This window comes from Tamandua tetradactyla, chromosome 2 (genome assembly GCF_023851605.1).
Source record: "Tamandua tetradactyla isolate mTamTet1 chromosome 2, mTamTet1.pri, whole genome shotgun sequence".
In the NCBI taxonomy this organism is placed as follows: domain Eukaryota; kingdom Metazoa; phylum Chordata; class Mammalia; order Pilosa; family Myrmecophagidae; genus Tamandua; species Tamandua tetradactyla.
Window position 1 is genome coordinate 72,757,686 of NC_135328.1, and position 27,538 is coordinate 72,785,223.

General features: G+C 37.4%; 1 protein-coding gene across 17 annotated transcripts in view; it reads left to right on the forward strand.

The window, feature by feature from the left end:
* ELAVL2 (ELAV like RNA binding protein 2) overlaps positions 1–27,538 on the forward strand; it is a 557,044-nt gene that overhangs the window by 85,810 nt on the left and 443,696 nt on the right. For all 17 annotated transcript variants that reach the window (XM_077148027.1, XM_077148030.1, XM_077148029.1 and 14 more), the window contains one exon: positions 16,022–16,125. In XM_077148027.1, coding sequence (XP_077004142.1) covers positions 16,022–16,125 — 104 coding nt within the window. The remainder of the gene's footprint in view (positions 1–16,021; positions 16,126–27,538) is intronic.

Sequence of the window (27,538 nt, forward strand, 5' to 3'; positions counted from 1 at the left end):
ATGTGTGATTTGAATGTAGCAATTGTAGTAGCTAGACCACTTTATTTTTCTTTAGATGCCATCTGTTAATTGGTCGGCAAATTGCCCTGTGATCTCAGAGTGCTTTGCTGTAACATAAGCTGTCCCTTAGCAAAAACAAAGTGGATATTTATTTCTGTCAAGGTGCCTCTTTGACTTAATTTGTAGCTTGGTCCCATCTGAACTGCAGCCTTTGCAACTTTTGCCACGTACAGCTTTTCTTCCTCTGTAGATTATGCTCCACTGGGTTTCTTTCTTCTTTACTGTTTAGAGAGGGATTTCTGGAGGACCTTGAAACTGTTCCTTTATAATCAGCATTTATACCCTAATCTGCCCAAACACAATTGGTCTATTTGGCGATTTTTCCTAAGTATAAAAATCAGTGCTTTTTTGTGTGACTGTTTTAAATTTAAGGCAGGGTCTGGGTAAGCGGGGGACGCCAAACCCGTTCTTCAAACCCTCTTGAAAATGTAACTGCCTCTCTGCATTAAATATAAACTAAGCAAAATGCCCTCTACAAAGAACAAGAAAATCAGATGTTATTTATATCTGAATCTTTATGTTGACTGGGGACAGTGGCTGCCCTTTGGAATTTTATTTCCTTTGTCCTTGCTAAAAATATCACTAATTTAATTCTGTACTTTCTCTTTGAAAGAAAATGAACTAAATTGGAAAGTTGTCCCTGAGTGGAATCCATGAACATATTTGGTAGATATTTTATCAGTGATAACAGATAAGCTGAAATGATACATGCTTTTACTTTACTGAAAATTTTTTTCTGACCATGTGATGCTGTCCACTGTCTCCTTAATAACTCTGTCCAGTCTTTTTACTTGGTGTCCCCACATTGTGCATGGACCACTTAGGTATGTGTGTGCCTTCAGAAATCATGCATAATCTTGTGATTAGTGCACAGAATGTTGAAACAAGGTATATTAGCATTTTCTGCCCATTTGAGAACTTCTGTCCACTCATATTAGCAGTGTACATGAAAAATAAAAAAAGTTTGAGGCGGATACATGTTTTCTTAGTTATGTAAAGGAAGTTTGGAAAAATCATAAGCCTACCTTGGGACAGTCATCTTGGGTATCTGGGGGCTCTCCATGCTTCTTGAATACATAATATGTAAGAGCCTTTGGGTTGGTTTACATTGCTAACCTCTGGGTATTGGTGTAGGGCTGAAAATGTTGCTTGCCCTCTTGTTATTTTTAGGAATGGCATGTCTGGGAAGTATAGTCACTAGTGATTGCTTTAGATTTCTATTTAGGCCCTTATTCTGTAACGTTCGTTGTAGAAAAGGGTACTTGCTCTGAAAATCCAATTTTGGGGAAAATGAGGCTTGTGTTAAAGAGTTCATGTGCTCATTCTGAGCCAAGAGTGCATGTGGTGGAGGCATAGAGAAAAACATAGCATGAGCGAAATGTTTAAAATTTAAGGCCTTGAAATGGATTTGGGCTGTGCTTTATCTGGTTGAGAGGTTAGCCATTTAGGGCTGGGGAAGGTTTTAGGGTCTTGTGAAAACAGTGGAGGGTTTTTGTCTTCCAATCTTTGTTTGTTAGAGATCTCCTGGGACTTGATTAAGAGGAATTTGGGTCAGGTGTCTGTTCTGGGCTGCCTAACTTCTTCATTGCTCTTGTTGATCGTAGGCAATTATTCCAGGCTACCAAAGTTACTTTCCTGAAGTTTCAAGTCACTCTTGCATCTCTCTCCTCACTGCTCAGTTTCTCTTAGTCTCCATTGGCATATCTGCAGTATGACCTCTACAGACCTTCACCCTGCTCTGAGGGAGGAGGGTCTGTCTACTTGCTTCTACCAGTTATTGTTTGGAATGCCCTTGGTCTGGCCATCTCCTCTATACTACTCTCCATAGGCCTCTTTCCTTATACTGTCAAGAAACTCTTAATTTTGTTTGCAGAAAGGAAAGACTTTTTTTTCACATTTCTTGGATAAGCATGAAACCACAGTGAATAAGCACACTCTCCATATGAGCTCTATACTAAACAGACCTGAGACCCATATATGTTCCATGGTCATCAGGTGCCTTCATCGCCTGTTTACTTCGGTGCTTTACTTTTTGAGCATCTTGGAGGGCATAGGCCGTATGGTGCTGATCCCACCTGCTTTTCTGCAGTTACCCAAACCGTGCCTTGCGTATGAAAGCATTTTAACGCTGTCTGCTGTTGAGAGAAGTGTATTGTGTGGGAGACAGTTTTGGCAGTAGCAAACATATTTGGCACTGGCCTGAAGAATTGCTTTCCGAGTTTCTGGAAGGGAAAGATGTAAATTAAGTCCTGTTTTAAATGCCTTAGAAATCTCCTTAGACTGTCTATGATCTTTTTATAATACAGATATCACTATCTGTTTTGTACTATAGGATGTAATGTAAGATGCCCTTCCTTTTCTTTCAGGCTTTTTCTTTTATACATTCTGTAGGATGGGATTAAGAGAGAACCGTCAACTTCCAGTCAATCAGTTACATGACAAAGAACAGTAAAACAATGGTGGCATATTTATTTTGGAGGTTATGAATATGCTGGTGGAAAATTTGTGAGCTTTTGGATGCACAGGACTTAAATTAATTAAAGTAATTCTCAAGATTGGCTAAGGCAGTGAGGTGTACACTGCAAACGCTGAGTTCCTAAGGTCTGGTTTTCAAATCCTAACTACATTAACCGGCCACCTGTATGCCTTTGAACAAGTTAATTAACATCTCTGAACTGCCAAACCTTTATAAAGTGGGTGAAGATGTATTTACCTAGAGCTTTGTTGTGAGAATTAAAGGTGATGAGTACATGAATTGTTTGATAACACATCATAGATAGGTAAGATGGTGGTGTCAGATTCCAGACAAATAGAAACAAGCATTATTGTGGCAGTGGAAACTGATGTTTCCCACAAACTTTCTGAGCTTTTCACATTGCAGGGATTTTTTTTTTTTTTTAACATTTTGTATTGTGAAATATAACATACAAAACAATAAATATCAAAGTACATTGTAACAAATAGTTATAGAACAGATTTCAGAGTTTGGTATGGGTTACATACAGTTCCACAATTTTAGGTTTTTTCTTCTAGCTCCTCTAAGACGTTAGAGACTAAAAGAAATATCAGTATAATGATTCAGCAGTCATACTCATTTGTTAAATCTTGTCTCCTCTGTTATAACTCCTCCTTCCCTCTGATTCTTATCCAACTCTTTAGGGCTATTTGGACTATGCCCATTCTAACTTTTTCATGTTGGAAGGAGGTATCAGTAATATATGGAATAGGAGGATGGAACTAGTTAATGTTCTTGGAGAGGCTTGCCCCTCTGGGTTTCAGGACTTATCTGGCTAGGAACCCACCTGGAGGTCGTAAGTTTCTGGAAAGTAAACTTAGTGTGTGAAACTTTTGTAGAATCTTAATTAGAGCCCTGGGTGTTGACAGGTTTTTGTTTTGGTTTGGCAAACCATGGCAATTAGCAATATCTAGATGAAGCTTGAGTAAGAGTAACCTCCAGAATAGCCTTTCAACTTTATTTGAATTCTCTTAGCCACTGATACCTTATATTGCAATATTTCTTTTCCTCTTTTGGTCAGGAAGACATTGTTGATCTCACAGTGCCAGAGTCAGGCTCATCTCTGGAAGTCGTGTACCACATTGCCAGGCAGACTTTTACCTCTGGTTGCCATGTTCCATGTAGGTGGGAGGATAACAGTTTTCCTTACAGAGTTGGTCTTAGAGAGAGAGGGGCCACATCTGAGCAATTAAAGAGGTTTCCTAGAAGTCACTCTTATGTATAACTATAGGTAGGCTTTGCTTCTCCACTAAAGAAGTAAGCTTCGTAAGAGTCAGCCTCAAGATCAAGAGCTTGTTTCTTTGTCTCTAAGCTGACACAGCAAGTGAACTCACTGCCCCACCCCACCCCCACATGGGTCATGACTCCCAGGCGTGTAAATCTCCCTGGCCATCTTGGGCAGAAATTCTGGGATGAGCCAGGACCCAGCATCAAGGAATTGAGAAAAGCTCAACCAAAAGGGGGAAGAAAGAAATGAGACAGATTATCAGTGGCTGAGAGATTTCAAACAGAGTCAAGAGGTTATCCTGGAGATTATTCTTACGCATTATATAGATACCCCCTTTTTAGTTAATAGTGTACTGAAATGGCTAGAGGGAAGTACCTGAAACTATAGAGCTGTGTTCCAGTGGCTGTGTTTCTTGAAGATGATTGTATAATGATACAGCTTTTGCAGTGTGACTGTGATTGTGAAAACCTTGTGTCTGATGGTCCTTTCATCCAGGGTATGGACAGATGAGTAAAAAAATGGATAAAAAAAAACAAATAATAGGGGGAACAAGTTTAAAATAAATTGCAAAGATTGAAATACTAGTGGACAGTGAGAGGGAGGGGTAAGGAATATGGTTATGTATGAGTTTTTTTCTTTTTTATTTCTTTTGCTGGAGAGATGCAAATGTTAAAAAAAAGATCATGGTTATGAATACACATGAGGATATTGTGAGCCATTGATTATACACCATGTATGGAATGTTTGTGTGTTAAGTTTTTACAATAAAAAAAACTAAAAAAAAAAAAGGATCGAGGGCTTGGCCTATTGACTTAGGAGTCACTAATACTTCAGACACTTTTTCAGGGAGTTCCAAGTGAATAAGCTTATTAATAGTTCCATATTTTTTCTCCTGTCCCTCAAGGGATGTTGCCAATACTTTTTAATTATCTGCCCAGCATTCTCTGGGATGTGTCCAGGTATTACACTAAACTATACAGAAGTATAAGCCCTCATTCCCATTCTGGGCTCCATGTGTTTGGGTTGTTAAATGATCTACCTACTCTCTTGCAATGTGGGACATGAATCACTAGGATGACCCTGGCCCTGGCATGGTAGGATTGACGGTGCCTTCTTTACCGTAATGGAACAAAATAAGGTGTCAGTGGCTGAGAGAGTTCGAACAGAGTCAAGAGGCTATTCTGGAGACTCCTCTTATACAAGCTTCAGCTAGATATTGCTATTTACCATGGTTTGCCAAACCCCAACCAAAACCATTCCTGTCAACCCTAAAGAACACCTAGGGTTCTATCTGAAATTCTACAAGAGTCATGTGTTACAATTACTATACAGAAACCTACAACCTCCAGATGATTCCTAGTCAGATAAGTCCTGAAACTCAGAGGGGCCAGCCTCGCTAAGAACATTAACTAGTTCCATCCCCCTCTTCCATATTACTGACACCTCCTTCCAACATGAAAAAGTTAGGATGTTCATAGCCCAAATAGCCCTAAAGATTAGGAGAAGAATCAAAGAAGGAGGAGTTATAACAGAGAAGATAGGATTTAACAGATGAATGTGACTGCTGAATCATTATACTGATATTAGTCTCTAACATCTTGAAGGAGCTAGAAGAAAAAGCCTGAAATTGTAGAACTGTAACCCATACCAAACTCTGGAATCTGTTCTATAACTATTTGTTACAATGACATTGGAATGTATTGCTTTTTGTACATATATTTCACAATTTAAAAAAAAATGTTTTTTAAAAATGAATCATCCAGACAGGTTGAGTTAGCTTATGTATCACATAAGATTTAAGTTTTAGACATAATAAACCTCTCTTCTTTCGGTCTCATAGATTAGGTGAAGTTCTAAAATATAGACAGTGTCATTCTTATCCCCTGCATTCTGGTTTGCCTTAGTCCCAACCTGGTTGGCTTTGTTTTTATCTCTGAATGAAGCCTGGTCTCTCTTTCAGTTTCATGAACAATTGTTATATGTGGCAATGATGACTTTGAGAGCTGCAGAACTCCACCTCTGAGTCTTCGTTGTCATACAAGTAGCTAAAGTTCCAGGGAGATACCAGGTAATACATATATAACACAGCATCTCAAAACTAGAAATACCTTTTCAGTTCCAGACTAAATGTGGCTGCTATGAGTGCTTACAATCTATTCAGGCCCCAGTTTTCTTTTAGAAGATACTTATAAGAGATCATACAATATTTGTTCTTTTGCTTCTGGCTTTTTTTTCCATCATATAATGTCCCCATGATTCATTCACCTTGTTGCATGCCTCGAGACTTCATTTCTGTAGCCACACAATATTCAATCTTATGTAGACACTACAATTTACCATTCTACTTCTCAATGTAGCCTTCAGTGACCGCCTTCCACTGGGCATCATGTATAATATCCACAGTCAACAATCCATGTCTTACCTTATCTTCACTTAGTTGTACAGTCATCACCACTCTTAATTGTAGACACTTTTCATTGCTCCAAAGAGAAAAATAACCAATAAGCACATCCTTACCAAATAGAAAATCTGAACTTCACCTTAACACTTGTTTTCCCTCCCACCTCCAATTATTTACCCCCAGGTATTAGTGTGGTATGATTGATATCTTCCTTTTAAATATAGAACATAGCAGCGTTGCAGGGTTTTGACTGGTGATCCTTTTAACTTTTGGGTGAGAAAGAGGTATTTTTTTTTGAAAAAAAGCATTGTGGTTTCAAGAAGAGAGTTTATCAACTCTAGCAAGAATTTTTTAATCAAGTGGACCTCGTGGAATTTGTATGGTCTGACTAATCGTTCTCATTCTTCAGGACAAAACATGGAACTCTCCATAGTTTGCAAGACTCTTTGATACAGTTTACAAAGCACCAGTGAGCTAGTTATACTGTTAAGGTCCTTTTTAATTTTTTCTTGCACTATCTTAATTTAAAAATGATGTCTTACAGAAAGAAAAAAAATTAAAAAGCTAGACTGCTTCTTGATGGGCGACTTAATCATTTATTAGTGAGAGAGAGAGGGTGGTGGAAAGAGAGAAGAGATCGACACCAGCTGCAGCAGCAGATGCCCTTTTCACTACTACAATTAATGGGTTTCTGCTATGCCATATGAGGAATATAGTTCCTTTCCCCCTCCATTTAAAATAATGCCTAATTGAACAACTCTGTCACTTTTTAAGCACAAAATAAAGCAAATAAAGAAAGTCCCTTTGAGGGGGAAATCTGTACAGAGTTAATTTTAATTAACAAAGAAATGAGACTACTGTAGCAGACCCAGACCTTTAACTGAAAACAGATTTTTGCATTAGCTCTGAGTTGTTAATGTTCTAACCTTGGGAAAAAAAGTGTAGGGTCCAACTGACAGGTTTGTGTGTGTGTGTGGCTTTTCCTGTCATGGGGCCTATACTCCATTGTCTGAAGATAGGACTGTTGATCTTTCTTTTAGACCATCTCCCTAAATCAGTAAGTAATGAGAACTGGATCTTGTTTTAGCTCTGGTGCTGAGGTGTACTACATCTCTTTCACTTTCTCTTAGGCCAGTGAACCTCCTCTCAAGTCTTATCCTGAGATACACATACCATGGGATTTGGCTTGTTTTTCCCTTTTGATACAGATTATTTTTCCTAATCTTCCTGGTTTTGGATGGAAGACAGCTTAGTACCCACACGAATCACTCAGTGAGAATTTAGGGGATTTAATATAATGTTCTTCTCGATAGTCTAAGCATGAATTGTGTAGGAGTTCTTAATGTTGTCTGAAAATGTGATGTATTGGGAACCCACAGTTTTTCCAGCTTAAGCAAGGTCATACTGCATTGCCAGCAGATTCATAATTACTGGACCTGGAACTATAGGAAAATAGAGCTCTACTAGTTGCATAATCGGGAAAGAAACATGGCCAAAATTAACTTGAAAGGAAAATGCCCTGATGCTGAGGACATCTACTGCTCCCTCTAGAATTAGGCTGCTTAGGTAATATTTACCAAAGAATTACTATTTGCTACTTTGATTTCAGCAGAAAAGTTGCTACGTAAACTCTTCACTATGGTCTCAATATATTTATGAAGTCCTGAAAACCATTTTAAAATATTGGGGCATTTCAGTCTTAAGCTAGCTTTATTAGCATTTGGATGGAAGATGAGTCTTTGAGTGAGCTATCTGTATTATGTAATAATCTAGGTTGAATTCTCTATCCTTGTGATGTTCCCTGGTAATGTCCTTTTTTTATCAGAGAGACTGGCTTGGGCTGTTGTTATGGGATCTCAGCAGTCCTCCGCCTCACAATTTGATTTTACTCATAAGAGGAGAGTGAGTAGGATGTGTTTAATTTGACCTAAGTGAGTTGAATGCTTAATGGGAGGACCTGTTGCATCCTGCATGCTGCATCTGAGACTTGGGCCAAGTCAAGAATTAAAATTTGGAGAGAAATGTGCCTATAGAGAATTGTATCTCTTTTTCTAAGGGTCTCTCGAGCATTTTCCCTATTGTCTGGTACCCACATGATTTTGTTACATAGCAGGTCTGAGATGTTAAGAAAGCTCCTTTGTCAGGTCTGGTGATAGCTGCTTTGGTGCCAGAGTTGTAATGCACAGCCTGTCTGAACAGACCGACACAGTGAGTGCAAGAACAGAAAGTCCATCTGAAGAAATACAACACATTTGTAACTTTATTGTGTGTTTGAAAGTAGAGAAAAGGGTGCTACAATGAGAGAAAAGGGTCTTCTTCTTTTAAGAACAACAAAAAAATTATTCCCCTTAGAATGAAAACACATTTCTGCAAATCAAATCATTTGCTTTTTGTTAAGGTATGCAGTTTTACAGAGAGGCTGCATTTGGAAACAGAACCTTTTCAGTTTGCTTTTTTCTTCAAGTATTAGATGGCAGGTTGCAAGAGTCTTGCTTGTCAGAGAGGACCGTAGTGACCTGTTTCTATTATAACTGTGGGATTTTAAAAAAGATTCATGCTGCTTTGTCCTTTTTTATTTCATAAAACATTACTACAGCTCTAAATGAAATAATAGATACACATCAATCAGTGTAGTCACCTTTTATTGTTGATTCAACTACTTGGTTTTTACAGAATTCACTCTGCATTCTATTTGACTTGTACATGAATAGTCTTGGCAGACTTAATTATATTAGTGAAAAAGCACTTTCATCAAAATTATAGGCTGACATCCCATAATTCATACTTACAGATCTGTGAAACAGATTTATGTAAATCTATCAAATTATTCTAGGTGACATCATTTTTTGAAAATTGAGATTTCATTTTAATGGTATTTGTAGAAAATTTTCATATGAAAATTCTTAAATGAACTATTTTAAAAAATCTACCTCACATCACTCCTGAGGAAGACGGAGTACTATAACATTTGAGCATCTTGTTTCTACTTGTTCTGTAATCCAGCTGGTACAATGTAGGGACTTTAAATGTAGAGATACTAGATTAGTAAACATAGTGCTGGGAAGCATGTTTATAAGGGCATTGCTGTCCTCAACCATAAGTTCCCGGAAGGCAGAAGCTCATTCACTCATTCATTCATTCATTCAATGAATAGTTAGTTAATAATTTTTAAAATTAGTTAATAATTTTTAAAATTTTAACATAATGCAGTAACTCAGTCTAGTGGGAGGACATCCAAATTCAGTGTTACAGTATACATGTGTACCAATGTAAAGGTATAGATAGATGGGGCTGTGAGAGGACTGGAGAGGAGCACTGAACAGTGTGCGTTGGGGGCGGGGCAAGTTATGGCAGGAAATGGTCTCTCATAAAAGCCTCAGAGGATACCCAGGAGTTGACCATTTGGAGATGTGTATTCCAGCCACAGAGAAGTGCCTGTGCATTTTAGGACTTAGGTGTAGAGTAGAGGACAATAACTTTGGGAACCAAAGCATTACTAGGTTTGCATTTTAGGAAGATCAACATTATAGCGGAGGATGGCTAGTTTGGGAGTTAATGGAGTCTCAGGGAAGGGTAGATGGGCTAGGATGTTGTAGCAGTAATCTGAGCGAGAATATGTGAGAACCAGTACTGATACAGAGGAGGTGGGAAGGAAAGGCAAATTAAGCTGGTAGAACTGGCAGGATGTGATACCTGTTTTATAGAACTTTAGCTGAAATAAATGCATTTGTACATCTTCCCTATTAGACTGTGTGGTATGTCCTTTTTTTTTTTTCTTTTTGGCGTGATCAGGCTCCGGGAATCGAACCCGACATGGCAGGTAAGGATTTTACCACTGAGCCACCATTGCACTACCCAGGGTGCATCCTTTTGAGTTTTGGGTCAAACGCTGTTACCTTCAAGATGAGGCCTACCCTCATATTTTTATATTTAAGCAGCAGTATTCCTCTGCTCTCCCCACTCCCTCCTGTATTCTCATCCTTCTGTGTTGTTTTCTTCATAGCTCTTATGGAGCCTGTGCTGGTTTGAAAGGATGTATGTCCCCTAGAAAAGCCATGTTTTAATCTAAATCCCATTTCATAAAGGCAGAATAATCCCTATTCAATACTGTATGTTTGAAACTGTAATCAGATCATCTCCCCGCAGATGTGATTTAATCAAGAGTGATTGTTAAACTGGATTAGGTGACGACATGTCTCCATGCATTTGGGTGGGTCTTGATACGTTTCTGGAGTCCTATAAAAGAGGAAATGTTTTGGAGAATGAAGAAGATTTGGAAAGAGCAGAGAATGCTGCAGCACCATGAAGCAGAGTCCATGAGCCAGCGGCGTTTGGAGATGAAGGAAAATGCCTCCCGGGGAGCTTCATGAAACAGGAAGCTAGCACATGCTTCGCCATGTGCCTTTCCAGATGAGAGAGGAACCCTGACTGTGTTCACCATGTGCCCTTCCACTTAAGAGAGAAAATCTGAATTTCATGAGCCTTCTTGAACCAAGATATCTTTTCCTGGATGCCTTTGATTGGACATCTCTATAGACTTGTTTTAATTGGGACATTTTCTCGGCCTTAGAACTGTAAACCAGCAACTTACTAAATTCCCCTTTTTAAAAGCCATTTCATTTCTGGTATATTGCATTCCAGCAGCTAGCAAACTAGAACAGAGCCTTTTAATATACTGTAGAATTTGTTAATTTGTCTACCCTCCATCCCCTACCAGGATATAATCTTTATTGGGGCAGGAATGTTTTTTCCTCTCTCCTCTATCCTTAGGGCCTGGCAAAAAAGTAGGCTTTCCATAATTAGATGTAATTATGGGATGTAGGTGATGCCTATCTAGGATGACTCTTGGCATCTTATATTTTGTTTGTTTGTTTTTTGCATGGGCAGGCACCGGGAATCAAACCCGGGTCTGACATGGCAGGTGAGAACTCTGCCACTGCGCTACCATTGCCCGCCCTCTTGGCATCTTATTTTAAAAACAGTATTTCTTTTCCACATTCCTTTGTTTCACTTAATATTGGTTGCATAGAATTAAATTAATATATCAAGTTTTATAATAAAAAATTATGGTGGTCTATTGCCTTTACCTCTAAACCTGAGGGGGTAATTTGATATTCTGAATATTGGTGGTAATTTGAAATAGAAAAGACTAAATAAGGTGACCTTTGAATAATATGAGTTCAGAAGATTGTGTATTTTTAATTAAAATACGCAATTAAAATTTTAATTAAAGTATGCTATTAAAGGCAATGTAGGTAGCAAGGGAATGGTTGCTGCTTTGAATTATGCACAGTTTAGGATAAATTGGAGTTTTCTATGTTTCCCACAGTAGCACTTTGTCACTAAACGGGTTCTCTTCCAGTTTCCTCTGCCTGCTCTGACCTCTGCAGAGCTCTTGGTCCCATTCAGAGGCCTGTGGCGTGTTCAGCTCTGTGCCTTAGATCACTTGGCTGGGGTTCTAAGCAGCCTATTTATGATTGTTCTCCTTATGCCAGGAGCGTCTTATAAGTGATTTATATATTTCTTGTGAAGAAGGAAACTTTCTGTGGGATGTTAGTTCGATTAAAAGGGAGGGTGTGAAACAAAAGGCGTTCCCACACACGGTACACAGAATACATGTGCTGAAGTGAGACTCTGATCTGGGCTTGGCAGTGCTTATGTGAACGTCTTCGGCTGTCTGAATGTTCCAATAACTTCCTACATGGAGGAGTTCTGCAATTCCTGAGATGGCTGGGAGGACTAAGACTTGGATGAATGGTTCTGAAATCCCTAAGACAACGTGAGCACCGGCAGCCTGTGTGGATAGTTGGGGACGAGTGGTGTTGACCTTGTTTGTGATGTTCACTTACCAAAGGGAAAATTTTTGGCTTCTGAAGACAGACCTTAATCGTCTTGAAAGCTCTTTGGGAGAGCCTTAGCTTTGTTATTTTATTCAGAATTTTCCTTTAATCATTTGATTTCCATAATGGTTATATTTGGATTTTAAATGTAGGGTTCTATAAATTTTTTAAAGAAGTGACTCTTGGTTTCCAGAATATCAATATGCACTTTCTAAATTCAGACTGACTTGGAAAACAGATTTGAATGATATGAATAAATGATGCTTGGTTTCCAAGCCTTCCATGGCTGGCTTGTGGCTTCTATTAGCTGGTGTACACAAAAGTGAAAAAAAATGCACCCAGGCTAAATTTTTACTTGATTTTTGACTTGCAGCTGCTATTGTTATTATTTTTAAATCTGCACTCACTTACAGTAACCTGAAATATGTGCTGTATAAACTAGATGTGGTTTACATTGTCATAAGAATGAATAACCATACAGAAGTTCACATGTAGTGAAACTAATACTTATGCAAGAACTACAGAAATTTGAGACAATGGGCAGCCAAGAAACAATTTGTTGTGGTAAAACCTTGCAAGAAAATGCCTGGTTACCTTATATTTCAGGCATATTGAAGATTGTCTGGGTTCAAATATGACCTAACTGTGAGTTGAGTAGAGAAGAATCCAGCATTTGAGAGTAAGGAGTCTGGGTTCAAGTTCTGATGTCACTACTTCCTACCTTTGTTTTTGATTCAGGGTCACTAATTGACCTCGCCAGGGCTTCAGATATCATTTCTACTTCATAGGATAAGAATCTGAGTATCTTACATGATTAGATGAGGTTAAAGTTCAACAGTAAAATACCGTATACTTGAAAGGTGAGAATGGGGAGAGTCTTGCCTATCTTAAATCTCTGGGGCCTTTATATATTGTAGGCATCCAATGAATACTCCCTGGCTTGATAAACTCACCTTAAAATGAAAATTCTGCAAAGTTTCTCTCCTTTGTGTTCCTATTTTGTGTGCCGACATTTTAATGCATCCACAACACTAAATTTAGGAGTGACACCTTTTAGCGGCAGCATCTGCTTCATATTATTTTGCTTAGGATAATAGTAAAATTTTGCTGACCTCAAATGTGTTCTAATTGATAGTGGCACTCTTCCTAATAATGTTTTTAGGCAGATTAGAAATTTTCTAGGTGGAGGAGAGGTCATCTGGGGGATAAATATTGGCTAAGTGTAATCAACATGCCGGTAGTAGAAATTTGATTCAGCTGCTATTATAGCCAGCCATGATTGCTTGAGGGGTCAGGCCAAAGATGCTTCAGACAAAGGATGAACTACCTAAAATGATGCTTTTGATAATACCTTTGGTAACTTTGGTTAAATAATTAACACCACTAATCTGCTCATTGATTCATTTAGCAAACCTTTGAGTTGCCTACAGCTGTTGAGAACTAGGGGTAAAGAGCTCAGGGGCCAGCGTGGGAAATAGCTAAGCAGGACAGGCTTTCCATGTTACCCAGTGATCCAACTTTAGGGTGCAGTATTAAAGCCCAAGACTCACCTCAGGAGGCCAATAAACTGCTTCTCTGAAGTGATGGATAACTTGACAGATTTCAGAAGAATCATCCACATACATCTTTAAAATGTAACTGCCTAAAGGCAGTATTCTCTGCAGAGTCACTTAACATGCTCAGCTCATCAGTCAGTGCTTGGTCCCTCTCAGGACTCCCAGAAGCCCCCTTTTGTATCTCAGTTTTAATGTCTGTTCATTAAAACAGTAATTCTCAACCTTAACTGTGTATTAAAGTCACTGAGATTAAAAAAAAAAAATTGGTACATCTAGAATGTATCAATGCTGCATCCCAGAACAATGAAATAAAAATTTGAGGATCTGACTCAGGCATCAGGGTGTTTTTTTTTTTGGTTTTTTTTATGATTTTAAAAATTGATTCCGTTATGGAGCCATGATTGAGAAAACTCTGTGATTAGAAGCTGCTAAAATGTAGGTAGATGGGCAATGCAAGTACAAAGGGATAATTGATTCCTAATGTTAATACAGTTGATAATTTGATTTATTTTGTCATAGAATTGGAGGTGTGACAAACTACAACAGTTGGCTTTTCTTTTTCTTTCCCCTTTATATTTGTAGCATCCTTCTGATTCAACTTAAAATGAATGTACTTGAAGTCCTTAACATGTAGTTGTAGTATGCACACATTATTTTTCTTCATGGTCTCTTTTGTCTATGATGGACTGCTTCTATCGATAATGTTCTCCTTATGTAGCTGAGCAACCTAGTTGAGGAGGAATTATTATCCTCATTTTAGTGAAGATAAAGCTGTGGTCAGAGAGGCTAAGTAAGTTGTTCAAAGTCACACAGCTAGTTAAATGGCAGAGCCAGAAGTGGAACTTGTATGTTTCTTTTTCCAAAGCCCATATTCTTTCCATCATAGCTGCTTCCTTGAGCAGATTTTATGTTCAGCCACTATGAATTCCTGCTTGATGATAATGGAAGTGCAGCAGATTTCATAAGAAGGTACGATCGTGTGCAGTAGACAAATAATAAATATCAAATTATGAAACGCTGAATGCTTGAAAATATAGTGGTTACATTTGTGACTTTTTTCATATAGACTCATAAGTTAAAATAAAACTTCTCTGGATTTTAGTAAGAGAAAAATGAATATTCTTATTTAATTTTAGCTCCCCTAAAATGAAAAACAAAACAAAACAAAAAACAATTTGGTGAGCACATAAGCTAGCAATTATCTCAATTCTGTTAGTGGTCCCCAGAATACAATCACAGGCTTTCATGTTTACTAGGCACTTTTTAGCTCTCTATTTAGTTTGTGTAGTTACAAGGGCTAACCAGATTGACTATTATAAATATCTGTATTCACAACCATATGGTGCTTCGATGCCCCATCAAGAACCAGCCCGTCACATCTCTATGAAATTGATACAGAAACAGTATTTAATAAATGCATTTGAACCTTTAATGGGCATCCTCCAGGATACGTTTAATTTTGCTTGACTTGATTAAACTTTGTCATGTCCATTTTTGTCACCTACTGTAGTTGTTTTTCACTGTTTCAAGCTGAGGAACTTTCCCTTAGTTGAGACATTTTGGATGGGCTTTGATTATGCATACATGCTATTGATTTCAAGTGCATGATATCTATCATTTTCCAGGAGTTCAGGCATCACTGAGAGCGGCAAGAGGGTCACATGATAGGGAAAAAGAGAGACTTATTTTGAGGTGACCCTCAAAATTTGCTCCAAAAATTTTTTTTAATTTGTTCTTTTTATTCCTTTCCTTTCAGAACATTTTCATTTTAAATCTCTGTGTTAATATTTTCCTATACTCCTTATATAGATGATAAAACCCATGTTTTAGCACATTTTGATCCACCCTGTTTGAAGAAAGCCTCCTCTGAAATAAATATAAATACATACATGCATACATATATGGTTCTTTATCATTTTATATTCAGAAATGACTGCACTTGAAATCTATAAATGTGTCTGGGTAAGAAAAAATTGTAGAACACTGGAAGAGTCTTGCCTGATTATTAATTCTTCCTATTTTATGAGTAAGGAAACTGCAGTTGAAGAGGTCATGGCTATTAAGCCACTCAGCAGCTCAGCATAGATTTGCACCCACAGTTTCTGAAGTTGAATTTTGCCTTGCTGCTGGCGCTCTCTGGCTCTGGCAGGGCATGTGTGGTGGAACAGTTTGGGGTTGTGTGATTTTATTTTTCAACAACGCTACTTGCTGAGTTCTAACTGATGTCTAAACTTGCGAATGTAATAGACAGAAGATGAAAAAAGACCACATGTATATTTCTAGAAGAATTAATGTAGAATTTTCTTACTATTGAGAATATATGCTGTGGCATTAATGGCAAGACCATTTGCCAAAATGAAAGTGAATCTCTGTCAGTGGAGTAGAACTAATATATACCTCTTTCCCCTTCCCTTTCATTAGGGCAGAGCTTGGGATATGGCTTTGTGAACTACATTGACCCTAAGGATGCAGAGAAAGCTATCAACACGCTGAATGGATTGAGACTTCAAACCAAAACAATAAAAGTATGTCTAAAAATATTTTTATATCTATCTACTTGCAGAACAGAAGTTAAAAAAATTAAGATTTACTTAATTCTTTATGAATCTCAGACAAAAATAGATACTTCTTTGGGAGGCATAACCAACTTTTTCATGTTTGTTGTATCAAGGGGGCAAGTACTTATTCTTGGGTACTTTATGTAATTTGTAGTTATACTCACATGTGTATTAACAAAAGAGAAAATCCCAGCTTCTTAGACAAGCACTCTGGGAGCCTGTTAAATTAACTCTCCTTCCTCTCTAGAGAATTTGCTTGCTCTGTATCTTGGGGAAACTCTAGACTTGTTCTTCTAGCACAGGGGTTGACAATTCTTTTTTTAGTAGAGTCAGTAAATATTTAAGCTTTGTGGGCTATATGGTCTCTGTTATGCCTTCTCAATTCTGCTTTTATAGCACAAAAGCAGCCATAAACAATATATAAATGAATGGGTGTGTCTGTGTTCCAATAAAACTTTAGTTATGGGCACCAAAATTTGAATTTCACACAATATTCATGAAATATTATTTTTATATTTTCCTGAAACATTTAAAAACCATTCTCAGCTCATGTGCCTTTCAGAAATAGGCAGCAGGCCTTGGCCTGAAGCTTGACTATTCTAGCAGGTTGTTTGTTTTCAAGAGACTGACTAGAAGAGCTTAAATGCAACATAGGTTATTTTCTCTGTCATAGTTTTCTTTTCAAGACATATGGTAAATCCTTTTATGCATACCTTTTCTCTTTTGTGAAAATTTGAAATTCTCAGGTAGATTCTCCCTGTATAAGAAATTAATCCAATCCATAGCATAGATTTATTTCCCTTTATAAAATATGAGGGGTGTTGTCTCTGGCAAGCTCCTAGTACATGCACCATCAATTTACCCTCTGCTGCCCCCGTGCTGACATTGCCCATCAGTCATGGCAGTCTTTCTCAATGAGTCTAAATGTGGCTCCCAAATATTTTTCAAAGTAGTGTTCCAAGCAACCTCCATCAATTGACTCAGGTTGAAACCTATTTTTCACCCTTGATTTAAGTGTCCAGCTCAGACTGTAGCCTGAAGTAGTGAGGGGAAGTTAGTCAAGGCAAATTGTGACATCCGTCTTGCTTAGAGGCTTGTCTAGAAGATTTCTGCTCACTTCTTTTCTGGTATCTGAAAGTACAGTGTCATCTTTGTGCTTAAAAGTTGCTTCTTTCAGAATTGTCGGTTAAGGTAATTTATTAGCTTTGGATAGTTTTGACATCCCATACTTTATATTTATTTGCCCACACACAAAAAATGTCTGTTAGCTCTATTTCATATAAAGGAAACTATATGCTGTGGCTCCCAAATATAATTGGATGGTAAGATGTTCAAGAATTGTGGATGCTTCTTGATCAAGAATGAGTCCCATGAAAACATCCATCCTTCAGTGAGAAAATGAACCTGCCACTGTATCTTATCAGAATTCCTTATACACTTTAACATACTAAGACTTAAGTTTGTTTGTTTTGGTATTTGTTTTTTAAAATCTGGATTCATTTTCCTCTGTCCACACTTCTCTGAATATATTTGTGTCATAGAAATTAATCTTTTAGTAGTACAATGAAGTAATAAGCCCTCTTAGAAGAAAAGCATTCACCCCAGTTACCTTCAGACTATTTTGTGTCTTCTGTCCTTTGGCAGATTTTTGCAGGCTCTCCCTTCCTTAATATAAATTAATTTCCAGGATTGCTGCTAATATATCTTCATTCTGAGGGCCTGGATTGTGGTTACAATCCAGGAAGGAGGTGGAATAGATGGTTGGGATGGCTCATCCCAGGAAATACTTTTCCTCATTCCAAAAATAACTACCCTTAATTTATTCTGGTGAGTGGATTCTTTTGCTATATGTCCTGGCTACAGTAAGCTTCAGAAGAAGGCATAAATGTAGGGGAAATGGGTCACCATAGGACAAATGCCCATGGCCTGCAAGGGAAAGGCCAGTGGTGACAGCTTTTCCCTTACTGTTGTCCATCATCAGCCTTCTTTCTTCGGGACCCAGCTGCTCGGGCTGAATACGTGGACGAAAGGGCAGTAATGCCTTGTAGATTTTACACTGTGACATCTGCTACTTCTCTTCTGGTTTTCTGAAATGGAGGTGGGGGTGGCGGGTAAGCAGCAGGCTACTTCTTTCCCCGCCCCCATTTGGTTTCTGCAAAAATATCAGGATAACAGCTGGTATCCTCAGTTTGGTCCGGATTTCTCTGAGAGGCAAAGCAGACCATTTTCTAAAACTATATAGCACCCTTTGTGTCTGTCGGTTCTTTCTGTGTGTTTTCCCCCTTATTTTCAGTTAGACATGTTTTTTGCTCTTAGGTAAATCTTGGACCACGTTTTTCTAATTTCAATGCTTTGCATAACTTTTGGAAGCTGCATTGAAGCCCTCCGGTACCGCGAGATACTATTCCATAAACTAGTCTGTTTTTCCTTCTTCTAATCGGGCGTCAGACTACTCTTACAAAAACACTACTTTTCTCATGTTATGTTTACACTCAAAATTTTATTGTTTCCCTGCTATTTTCACACTATCCTTTAAATGCTTAGCTTTTGAGGAGTGACCCCAGTACTATTTCCTGCTGTTCTCTGGTGTAGTTACACTGGCTTCTTCACTTTCAAGCTGATTCCCAGGCTTTTTACAAATGCTCTTGTACGTCCCACTTCCCTGTCACCCCCTTTCCCGTTCATTTTTGGCTTAACATGGGCTTTGCCATCCTTGGGATCCCAACTGCGGTCCTTCCTTCAGCTGCCTTCGTGATGCAGTGCTGTTCCACTTTGGGTTGGGTTCTCCTGTCTTTGAAGTCTTTACCCATAAGACAGTATAGATAAGGTTTGGAATTTAAAAGACCATATGTAATTTTGGCTTAAACTACCTTTTTCCTCCCAATGAAAGAATTAAGACGCTGGTGATCTTACAATTTGGTCTGGACCAGGCATTTGATAGAGGGCTCTGACTAAAATCCTTATCTTCTGATACCTGCACCGAAGCTGTTGCCAGAGCACCTTACTTTCCTTTAGAAAGCTGCAGTAGGTTTATTTACAAATATATAATTGTTTATGTACTCCTTGAATTCAGGTTTCTATTATGTCTTCCATACCACCTACCATGTATTATGCATTCGATAAAATTGCCTATTTGGAGCATTGAAACAATGAATCAAGTGCTATGAAAGCTGGTTTATTTAGCAGTTCCTTCTGGGGCTTTTTTTATAGCATTAACTTTGTAGGGTTTTGTGCAATAAATAGATGGTATGGCGAATAAATAACAAATATTCAATATTTCTGCAGTGAATGAAGGAAAGGCACCACAAGATCCTAAAGCATTTGTTCCCAAACTTGGCTGCATCAGAATTAAAAGGAGAAGCAGTTAGAAATACAGGTTTCTGGGCCAGCTTCAGACCTATTATATTAGATCAGTCCCTAAAGGAGAGGCTTGAAAATCTGTTTTTAAATAAACTTTGCAAGTAATTCCTGCAGTGTGTCTAAAGCCTACTGCTTATGAATCACCAAAATATACCTTTTTGAATTGATGGGTTCTCTAAATCTTTAGTATTTTGGGGTTTGAGATTCAGTTTGTCTTCAGCTTTTACCTTGATAATCCTTTTGTGGATAATTCTGTTAACCAGAATATTTGTCATGTTTTTTTTCTTGAGCCTGTTGGATGATGGTTTAGAATTAGAAGCTCAAGCAGGATTTGCTTTTTAAATAGTATGGCTTAGAAATTAGAAAAATTTAATATGTTCACTAAATTTAGAGTGCTATTTATTTTAATTAGTAGTTTTCATAGGTTAAAGTTTCAAGGTGATTATTTTCCTCTCCTAAGAATCACTTTTTGTTTATTTTTGTTCAGGTTTGGGTGATGTACCAGCACCTTACTTGTCTACATGAGAGACAGTCAATTCAGGCAAAGCCTGTCCACATTGTTCCTAGTGTTGAGATGAAGAAAGTGCAGCTATTATATAAGATTTTTTAAATTCCTGATATGAGGGAGGGTAGTGAAAAGGCAGTGCATATACAGTTCAGGCAACCAGAGGAGTAAAATTTAAAAATTCCTGGTAGTAGTGTCTCACTCAGAGATCCTCTGGCCCCTCTGGGGACCCTTTGTTTTGTGGGCTACTCAAGGGTCCGTGGTTGTAAGTAATTTATTCCACCTTCGTATTCTTTTTCCACTCATTCTGTTTTCCAGGGAGTATTGATAAAATCTAAATAGTATATGAAATATTTGTGGTTTAAAACCGAAACATTGACTTTTTTCCTAAATTAATGGTATCAGACTTAAATTCATGATTAGGAAAGTAAAGCCATTTATTTCTGAAAATACTTTTCTCTAAAACGTCTTAACATAAATTTAAAATAGGGTAAAGAAACTACTTACTCAAAGTTTCCATTTTTGCCTCCATTTCTGTTTCTTCCTCTAGAAACAGAGATCTGACCAGCTAAAAAACATTTATTAGGCTAACAATTCATAAGACATCAATCTTTCAACACTATTATTTTCAAGTTTTCCAAATTTGATCAAGGTAAATAATGATCAACATATAAGTTTTGAAATGAAATGTATTTCATTAGACATACTTTGCAAATTAGTGAAATCCACACTCTCTCTCTAAGCATCTACACTATGTACTTCAGAGAGAATAACAACAAGTACACAAGACGGAAGAATATCAGCTTCCTGGGTCTTTTTTTTGGGGTGGGGGGAGGAGTTGGAGAGATGCTGGGAGTCCAGGCGTACATATTTCATTGTGGTGTGTACTTGATGGAGGCATACCAAATGCATGTTTTTATAACTTCATTTTTGACCCAAGATCTGAAACTTTCTAGAGCCATGTGTTGAATGTTGAATGATTTTGATAGCAATCCATCTGATTATCAGAAACTCTAATACATTTAAATAAAATTCTTATCTATATATTGAGTCCAGTTTATGCAATCCTTATTAGAAGTGAAGAATAACAGATGGCTTTTGATTAGTGTTATTTCTCTAAAATGTTTTATAGTTTTGTAGAATGCTCCATTATCGGCTTTGATTTTTCACACAAAAAATGTTAGAGGTTGTTGCTTGCCTGTGTAGCCTGGTGGCTGGGTGGCCGAGTAGAGTCCAGAATTTGGTCATCTTCACTTCAGGCCTTTTGTGCTACTCCTTCTTCTAGGCCATCTCCAAAGGAAGGATTAGAAAGACATTTGGAAAATCCCAGAGGACAGTGGCTTGGCATTCTTTCATCGGATTTTGTTTAGATGTTCGTCATTGTATTTGGAATAAAGGCTGAGCCTGAACAGAGAGAAGGGTGAGGGGGTTTCCTGGTGGCAGTGTCCCAGGTCCCTCCCTCCCTATCCCTGCTCCTGAGCCCCTGGGGATGATGGTAGATGGAAGAGGCTTTGCAGTTGACTAAACCCATCTTACTTAGCAGGGAGGTTATGAATCATTTTGTTACCCAAGCATGCCGCTTGGGGGTGTTTCTTAGCCAGGTGAAACTCCTGGCTATTTAAGATGACTATTTAAAATATGTGAGGTGATGTCTCTACTAGAATACCCTGGCTGTTCCAGGTCTGTAACCAGCATGGAGTATCCTTGTTTGAACTTATAGGAATAATTGCCTCTTTGTGAGTGCATGCTTGCGTGACAGGTAGGAAGAAGGCCACGGAAGTAGTACTTCTGTTGGTTTAGGAAATTGTTGCTGTTTTTTTCCGACGGATGACTTTGAAATTTAATCACTTACTATTTACCAGGACTTGGATCATTCAGCCAGGACTCTTAGAACATCTTGAAATGGGAAAACTACTTGCAGTCCTAAAATGTTAAGTGTAAAATTGGTTTAATAATAATTATGGGCTGAGGAAGAGAGTCAAGCCAAACCATTTGCATCTTCATAGAAGACACTGAAATCGTAGAACCATGTGTTCAAGTCATTTGGGTTTTGGTTTGTGGTGAGAGAAATAAATTGAAACTGATCTGACTGGTTAGAAGATTTTTCTACCTGCACATCACTTTGATCCTTCATCTTTCCTGCCTGTTTCATAAATAGTATCTCAGTGGCATTCCTGCAGGGTATTGCCAGCATTTGTCTGCTTTACCTTTCTATTGCAGTTCAAGGGGCAGGGGCTTGTTTTCTTTTGTGTATAACCTGGGAGCTAGGTAGTGTTGGTGGCTTCAGTCGATTCTACCAGAGTTGACCTGACCAAGAAGAGGCTCTAAGTTCTTGCTCTATCTGTTTTTCACAGCATTTTCATACTGCTTTTATCCATTTTCCTAGTTGTTTGGATTTGTGCAAAAAATAACAATAGTCTGTGACAGGCAAATACTTTATTCCATTTCCCTGATGAACTAGAATTCAGGTTAAGGGACATGTTTAAGGTGTGCTGAGACTTGCCCACAAGCAAACGGTACTGTTGAGCTGTCGCTGGTTGCTTTTGTTGTTTTCTCCCACCTTGCATTATTGATATTGAAGCCTTTTGTTTAGAACCAGATGTATATACCACTCTAAATAAGCCAACTGGCCTTTTGGTTCCCTTTATTTGTGCCTTTTAGCATCTTGAGGTTTTTAGAACCTCATTTGTTTAGGTATGAAGGGGAATAGAGCTGGACCTGGTAGCAGGGGAACTCTGCTGTCTTTTAGGCAAGAACTTGAAATAGCTCGACCTCCAGTTTGTGGAGACAACTGGTATCTGGATGACATATTTAAAGATACTTGAGCCAACACTGATTTAAGTATTTCAATTGTAATTGAAAAGTAAAATAACTATTTTAACTTTTCGAATCTCTTTTGTAAGGGAACACCCATTTTTTAAGAATGTTGTTGCTAGTTTCTTGTGAGTCTTAGGTGTTAGCTTAAAAATTACAAATGCTGATTTAAAAGTTACATTTGTCTCTAAATTTGTGTGTGCTCTTTAGAAAAGCATATATGGTCCTTTTTCTTCATCTCTTCAAAACTTTCTGATATTATCTTTGGCATCCATTCTCAGCTTCAAGTACTACATCAGAATTATATGTGTAGGTTTTACTTTTTGGAACTTTCTCAGTATTCTTCTGAAAGCATGCAGGGGAAGAACTAGGGCTATTTTTTTAAACAGTGTAGAAAAGTTTGGTATTTTTCTGTTGCCCTCTGCTGTAATGAAGTTCTATTCTAACTCCAGTTTTCTCTTCTCTGAAATGGTGGAGAATGGTACCAATCTACCTGTTGCAAAGTGCTTTCACATGTCACTCAGGACATTGAGAGGTTTTAAAAAAAAATACCTGCTCTGATCTTCTACTCACTGACTTCAAGCAAAGATCAAGAATAGTTGTTCTTCAATCATCCTGTTCTATGTTAAAGCTCTATTTTGGAATCTAGTTGGAAAAAAAAATTAAGAAAAAGCTACATTTACTCTGAAGAAAGCAGTCACTATGTTTAGTTTTTTGGCTTTTATTTTGTTGGATAATTTTGAATTTATTATAGTTACCTCTGTATTATGGAAAATCTTATTTTGAAAAACCATAAATCCTGCTGAAGTCCCTTTTTTTTTTTTCGGTCCTTAGCATAAAGTTACCTCTTCCCATGGTAATGAAAATTTTGATTCTTCCTGCATAGGTTCTGGGTTTGCTAAAGAGTCTTGAAATTGCCCCATGGTGAGCAGCTGGGAGGGCAGAGAAAAGCAGAGTTTATCTGCATAGTCCTGCAAACTGATAATTCCAAAAAAGTTTTAGTTTCCAAGAGTTTTTTTAAATGGCTGTATTTGGAAATTCAACTGTTCCGGCTTGCTTTAATCCAACGACCCTGTTTATACTCATTTTGGAGTCTTTGTGAATGGTTCCAAATAGATTAAATCAAGCACAGCAGCCTTTGCACATAGTAGCCAGACTGATGGGCTTCTGTACCTTGGTTACCTAAATCCAGGCCATCTGAATTCTTTTAAATATCTTTGGGTAAAGTTTGTGGGCTTTGTTTTATTTTTACATTTTTGTATTTGCTAGTGATTTATATTTGCATAAGCTTTGCTTTTCAGGTGACCTGGGAATTTGTCTTAGTCATTTAGAAATCAGTATTTGTGGGTGGCAAGGAGGAGGGATTGGCATCTGTGATTTTTATGAGCTCTCTAGAAAACTCTGATATACGCCAAAGTTGAAGAATTATAAGTTTTAAATCCCTCTAAATAAAGGACCATTAAAACTTAACGTTCATCAGAATCACTGTTTGACAAAATGCAGATTCCTGGATCCTACCCAAGACTTGTGGAGCTGATTATCTGTAGAGTGAGGCCAAGGAAATGACACTTTGAAAACCATCAAAGGTGATTTTTAAGCAAGTGGTGGTCCTACCTGAGATCCACTGTTTAGTGGTCTTCAATGATTTGTAATTGTATAGGTCTGTGTGGCTCTTATTTAAAAAGAAATCTATATATAAATTATAAGATTTAAATTTGTTGGTCATAATGTCAGCTATCTAGAATTTTGGAATTAAAGAGTATAATGCAGGAATTACCTAAGAATCAATATACACTCAAACACAACTTGCTCATTTTCAGCGCATTTTAATGTTATTAAATACTTTTAGCATTACAAGTATATTAGCATCATTTATTTTCACTCTGAAAGTGTTTGGGAGTTTACAGTATGGTACTTTAGGGCCCATCCATTTAAATGGGTATTTCTTAATATGGAGATTGGGAGTTGAACTATATGATCTGAGATGGTTCTTAGAGTATGAAATTTGCTTTTAAAATGCAGTGAAAATTTGTCTCATATTTATAGGCTCCTATCCACACACCTCTCCATTATCTGGATATTTGAGCTTCTTGGTCTAGAATTTGTTCTATTATCATAGCATGTCTCACACATCTCATGTTTTAAATAGGTTTTGGGGGGGATTGGGGAGGTGGAGGGGATGGGGTGTGCATGAGCCGGTTATTGAACCTGGTCTCCCACATGGCAGGCGAGTATTCTACCACTGAACCACCCACGCACCCCTAAGTTATTTTTAAAAGGTAAAAAACTATATGTAGCTTTAATTTATAAACCTTTTGACTTGCAAGCTGAATTTTGCTTGAAAGCTGTATGAAACAGTACATACAGTTGCCAAAAGTTTTAGAATGTCTGTCCTGCTCAGATTTGCAAAAATGAATGAATAAGAAAGTCACCAACTTTCAGCATTTTCCTTAGTGTTCTTCTTTGTTATCCAATATCTTGGGGGAATTGTGAAATATGTATTGTCTACAAACTACTTTGGCACATACAGTCAAATGAACTGTGAAGGTGAGGGTCAAAAACACCTCTCTCACCTTTGTATTTTATTCTTTGAGTATTAAAGAACATTGATCTACCAAGTGGCAAAGGGGATACTATTTGGCGGTTTAATTACAGTCAGTGAATGTTATTGATGCTATCAGTCAACAAGACCAGGGAAAAGGGCACAGTGCCAGACCATTCAGTGCTCCCGACAGTGTAATTAAATACTTCAGACTGGATTTGAAAGCAAAGTGAGGTCCTTCAGCAGATCTGAAGCCAGAGAAGGTTGTCTTCGAATAAAAATAAAGGTGGTTATCTCCCTCCTTTTTGTCCACCCCCGTTAAATTTCTGCAGGAGATTTATGTAAATGGCATGATGCAGTCTTCATTATGTATACTCAAAGTTGTCAGTGTTTTCATTAAAACCCCTCTTTCTTGTAAAATTTTCACAACCATCATACCAAGGACTCTAGGAATGAAGTCATTATCTTTCTTAATGCTGTTTTGGGAAATAGCTCAGGTGTCTGGTAGATACTTGGAGAATGAAGGATTGTCTTTGAATGGAATATTAGTCCTGTAAATAATTTCATTTAAAAAATAATCATTGTGATTATTCTCTAATGTCCAATCATACCAAAAGAGAAAATATCTTGGTAGATTTAAAGTTATAGACCATTCAATAATGTTTCAGGGGTTAGCCCATAGAAATTGCATATTAAATAAAATGTTCATGATAGTATAACTCATGTCATAAAATATATGTAGGTAAAACTTCTTTGTCTCTGGAAAAGAGCCAATTTTTATAAAATATAAAATTCATATTTTATAGTAAAATATCCATTATCCCTTTTTCCCTTTATCATGTTTGTGGGTATGTGTACACATGTAAGTCATATACACATGCAAAGGCCTGTTTGAGAGCAGGGATACAATAGGCAATGCACCCTATTTCTGCCTTAAAACAAACAAACTGGTATATAGTTTGTAATAAGGAAAGCTTACCTTGAAAGAGAGTGGGTTTCCTAACTTTTTATGTGTGTGTGCATGTAGACATATACTAAATCCTTAATACGGTCATATCAGACCATGAATACACTAAATCTTAGACATTGCATGGTTTGCTTATAACATAGGTGTAGGCTACAAACTTTGTTTTAAATTTAAAACATATTTGAAGGGGTACTGTTGAGACAAAAAGTAAAATTAAAAATAAAATTTAAAAATATTGTCCTTTGCTTAAATGGGAACAATTTTTTAGTTAGAAATATTTCTTTGGAAATTTGGGGAATGGTTTTTTTTAAGTACGTTAAAAGTTTAATAAAAATGACTATTTCATGCTCAGGAATCCTGTCCCTTTAGGGCCTTATTAAGTTACATGGAACCACATCAGACCAAGTAGTCAGTCTTGAAGCTTGTGGGTAAGGTCTTTGGCTTTAGAAATTATTGATGTCCATCAAATACATGTATTTTTTTCCTCCTGCAAAAGACAAAGATGGATAAATTTAGTATTTGCAAATAAAGTATTTAACTGCATGAGTTTTTATTTTTAAAGAAAAGTATTTGAGACTTAAGTGATCTGAAAATACTGTTGAGAATTTATTTTTTTAACGTTTTTATAGTTTTTAAACTGTTTCTTATTTTCTCAGAAGCTTTTTGCATTTGTTAGCAAGATTAATTCTTACTGTTTATGGGTTGCCCTTGCTAATCAGGAAATTCAAGGATTAAATGTTTGTTAAAAAAAATTGCTGCTATAGTAGAGAAACAAATTATAGGAAAGGCCTTAAGGGTCTGTAGAAAATAGATTAGAGAAAGGATAATAATGGATGCATTTTATCTAAATATGGAGAGGTTTTGCTTCTTTTAACTCTAAATATGGGATGATTTAAGAATTAAAAAATTTTAGAAGGGCTCATTTGAAAATCCAGCATGCCCCACCACCTTGGGTGGAATTAGACCTGAGGTCTGCAGCACAGATGTGATTCTCTATCTATAAATAATCAGAAGAGTGCGCTGGACATTTTTAAAAAATGGGATCCTACCATAAATGGTCTTTTGTGTCTGCCTTCTTTCACCTAGCATGGTGTTTTTAATGCTCATCCATGTTGTAACAGGTCTCAGTACTTCATTTATTTTTATGGCTGAATAATATTCCATCGTCTAGTGACAATGAAAATGAAAAATG